This window comes from Malania oleifera, chromosome 7 (assembly GCF_029873635.1).
Source record: "Malania oleifera isolate guangnan ecotype guangnan chromosome 7, ASM2987363v1, whole genome shotgun sequence".
In the NCBI taxonomy this organism is placed as follows: Eukaryota; Viridiplantae; Streptophyta; class Magnoliopsida; order Santalales; family Ximeniaceae; genus Malania; species Malania oleifera.
The window spans coordinates 13,935,208-13,939,273 of record NC_080423.1 but is presented as its reverse complement, the minus strand read 5'-3'; the positions used below and the strand labels follow the sequence as shown (position 1 = coordinate 13,939,273).

At 37.2% G+C, this 4,066-nt stretch overlaps 1 protein-coding gene across 1 annotated transcript; it reads left to right on the top strand.

The window, feature by feature from the left end:
* The first annotated feature begins 1,743 nt into the window (after positions 1–1,743).
* Positions 1,744–3,473, top strand: LOC131160535 (anthocyanidin 3-O-glucosyltransferase 2-like). Its single transcript, XM_058116319.1, has one exon. The coding sequence runs from the start codon at positions 1,791–1,793 to the stop codon at positions 3,246–3,248; it is 1,458 nt and encodes a 485-aa protein (XP_057972302.1). The 5' UTR covers positions 1,744–1,790; the 3' UTR covers positions 3,249–3,473.
* Positions 3,474–4,066: the final 593 nt, after the last annotated feature.

The following is a 4,066-nucleotide window of genomic DNA, read 5'->3' as shown; positions in this document are numbered from 1 at the left end:
CATTTCATACCCTTTCCCGTATTTTTGAATTCAAACTCGAAACTTATATATATAAGTCCTAAACTATAACTACTAGAATGTTTCCTATCAGATTGACAAATATTATTTTGTGTTATGAAAGTTATATATCTTTTATTTAGATGGATTGGAAGTTTAAATTGGGCTGAAGCTCCCTTATATATACTTCTTCTCACCCTTCTCAAGATTTGAACCCTATACCTTATAACATAAAACTCTCAAATTTTGACCATTTCAATGTCTCCTTAGCGACCGAAACAAGAGATTTTCTTTATTTTCCATCAGTCTATTACTAAATATTTTGATTTGATAATATTTTTCAAAACTAGATGAAAACATTATATATTATAACTACTGATTTTTTCTAATTTTAGGCATCTCAATAAAACTAAAGAGATGTGATAATTTTAATAGTTCATGCTTGACCTTGTGCATAACACATTTTTTTATTGTTTTTTTTTCTTTTGAGAAATCATCTTGTAGATAATTAATAGATCTCTCTCTCTCTCTCTCTCTCTCTCTCTCTCTCTCTCTCTCTCTCTCTCTCTCTCTCTCTCTCTCTCTCTCTCTCTCTCTCTCTCTCTCTCTCTCTTTCTTTTTACTTAAGTGTAATATGAAAACTACTGGAGTACATATTAACAAGACTTTTTCTACTGCTTATACATTTTAAAACTTAATTAAGCTAGTCATTTATTTATCGTGTATTCATTGGGAAAACTTTGAGACTAAAAGAAACTTTAGCATATAGTAGTGGGCTATTGATGAGCAGCGAACATAATTGCTATGCATGCTAGTGAAGAGGAAATCAAGGAAAGCATGTTGACGTGTCCACTCGGTTGATGAGTCGAAAGCCTACCTAGGCTTTGAATCATGGGTCATAATAAATTATTATAGCAATTTTATTTCTAGATATGCAATATTATTTTTTCAGAAAAGTGTATGTGGTAAATAGGTCGCACCCATCATATATTTAAGTAAATATAAAATTAACCTAATCATGTTTTACATGCTAAAAATGAGCGTATGAACATGTGAAGGAACATATTTTCTACATATTTTCTCCTAATTAGATTGACATCGGTGGTAGATCCAAATGTAGCTCAGTGGGAGATTGAAATTTCAAAAATAAAAAGTACTTATAATAAATTAAATATTTATCTCTAGCAAAATACTACTCGAGTCTTACTCTTAAAAAACAAAATAAACTTAAAAAATTTAAAACTTTCATGTAAAATAAAATAAAATAGGACTATAATGAAATGCAAGAAAGTGTTTCTTTCAATTATTTTTTAAATGAACTTTATTTGAAACAATTATTTATTATATTATTTGTAAATTTGTGAGCATTTTAATTATACATGTAGGAAATATAAAATTACTCTATGTATGATAAAGATTTTGATTTTGAATTTATGTGAATTTAGATAAAATGTAAAATAATCAAATACTACTTTAATTTAATATTATTTATATATATCTTTGTGCCAAAGAAAATTTCTAGTTGTCTGCCATGAAAGCCCATGATGAAAGAAGCTTCGTGGATTTGGCAAGCCTTTTCCCTTCACTTTGCGCACAGCGCACATGTCACACCAAACCAATAGGTCAAATGGACCTCCAAGCACGCGCAATGGGCAATAATGCAAGTTCCCCCCCCCCCCCCCCCCTCTCTCTCTCTCTCTCTCTATATATATATATATATATATATATATATATATATATACACATACACCGGCAAGTTCAAGAGCAAGCCAAAGTACTGAGAATAAGAAAGAATGAAGAAAGCAGAGCTGATGTTTATCCCATTTCCAGCCGCCAGCCACATCGTGTCCATGGTGGAGATCGCGAAGCTCCTCACCCATCGCTACCCCCACCTCTCCGCCACCGTGCTCATCATCCACAGTCCCTTCCCGTCTATGACCGACTCATATATCAAATCAATCTCCGCCGCTTCCACCGGCACCGGCGGCATCAAATTTCTAAACCTCCCTCCCCCACAACAAACCCCTGACGATCCACCTGCTTATAAATCCTCCGACGACCTTGTCAGCCCCAGCATACCCAAAGTCCGAGCCGCCGTCGCTGAACTCAGTGCGTCTCCAGGCTCCGCCCCTGTGGCCGGGTTCGTCGTCGACCTGATCTGCACTCTGATGATGGACCTGGCGAAGGAGTTGGGCCTGCCTTCCTACGTGTTCGTCCCGTCCGGCGCTGCCTTTCTCGGTCTCGTGCTCCATTTCCAAACCCTTCGCGATGACCATCATCGGGACGTCACGGAGTTCACCAATTCAGACGCTGAGTTGGTCATCCCTTGTTTCGCCAATCCGGTTCCGGCTAGGGTGCTGCCCTCCTTTATGGTGGACAAGGATGGTGCGTCTACGGCTATCCTTAACAGCGCCAAAAGATTGAGGGAATCAAAGGGTATTTTGGTAAACACGTGCGTGGAGTTAGAATCTAATACAATCAACACCCTCAATACTAATATTGGCATAGATGGAACTCCGCCCATTTATCCGGTGGGACCCATACTCAATCTAACGGATGATGCACAAAAGGGGTCTAGCATAATGTCTGCACAAAAGGGGTCTAGCATAATGTCTTGGCTCGATGATCAACCCCCATCATCAGTTGTGTTCCTATGCTTTGGAAGCATGGGGAGCTTCAGCACAAACCAAGTAAGAGAGATTGCACTTGCATTAGAGCTTAGTGGGCGTCGATTCCTCTGGTCGTTACGAATGCCCCCACCATCAACAGTTAAAAACAATATTGGGTTTCCAACTGATTATGACAACCCTGAAGAGGTGCTACCAAAAGGGTTCTTAGAGCGAACAGCTGGGATTGGGAAGGTTATTGGATGGGCTCCACAAGTGGCGGTTTTGGCCCATAGAGCAGTAGGAGGATTTGTGTCGCACTGCGGATGGAACTCAATATTGGAGAGCATGTGGTATGGGGTGCCGATTGCAACATGGCCAATGTATGCAGAGCAACAACTAAATGCATTCGTGATTGCGAGGGAGCTAGGGCTAGGGGTGGAGATCAAAATAGATTACAAGGACAATGGTGATTTGGTGAATGCAAATGAGATAGAGAGAGGGATAAGAGGTGTAATGGAGGGAGATGAAGTGATTAGGAAAAATGTTAAGGAGATGAGGGAGAAGATTAGGAAGGCTCTTACAAGAGATGGGTCTTCCTACGTTTCTTTTGGACAATTCGTCCAACAAATGATGTGCGATTAATGTGGGGACTGATAGCATTTGGGTAAGAGGAAAGAAGACGGGGAAATGTTAGTTTGTTGCAAGGATTAATGTCCTCTCAATGATTTCTTGAAATTATAAAGGGTTTAATTAACTTAATAATTCCTATATGTCAATCAATAATGTTATTCATTCAGTAGACAATCTTTCATGTTATTTCAGGATGCTAATCAAAATGGATCAATGTAGCTCTCAATTAAATTCAAATTGTTAAGTTGTTTGATGATTACAACAACCATTATATTTTTGAGAATTTATTAGGTTAATTATGTTGCATAACCAAGTGATCCCATTTTAAACCACTAACATTTTTTCATTTTTATTACTAAGCTTCACCATATCATCCAATCTCTGCATCAATGGTATGCCTCTCAGCCTCCATTTGTCAAAACATCAACATATCATCAATCCTTAATCTCTTTACAAAATTTCCTATTTTTGCCTAGGATTTTTTAATTTCTTTAAAAAATAGAACTTAAAATTAATATAAAAGCCAAGTTCTTGGAAAAAATTTTAAAATGTTAATTATTGAGAGAATCCTTATGTATATGGTGTTGGGGCAAAGTTTGACCATCTATATGTAGTCCTAATGCTAATCTTAGGCCTTGCAACTAAGTAGAATTATTAGCTAATTAATAGGAATGCCAATTCTTTATTAAAACTAGAATTGGCAATTAGAATTACTTTAGAAGTCAAAAGAAGAAATTAACTTTAGTTTTTTTTTTTTTTATTACATAGGAACTTTAGCCACCATCGAGCCCTTTGGATCCTCTAGTACAGCACCAAACCTACGGATCAGT

Coding starts and splice junctions, on each gene's coding strand:
- LOC131160535 (XM_058116319.1), top strand. CDS start 1,791: ATGAAGAAAGCAGAGCTGATGTTTATCCCATTTCCAGCCGCCAGCCAC.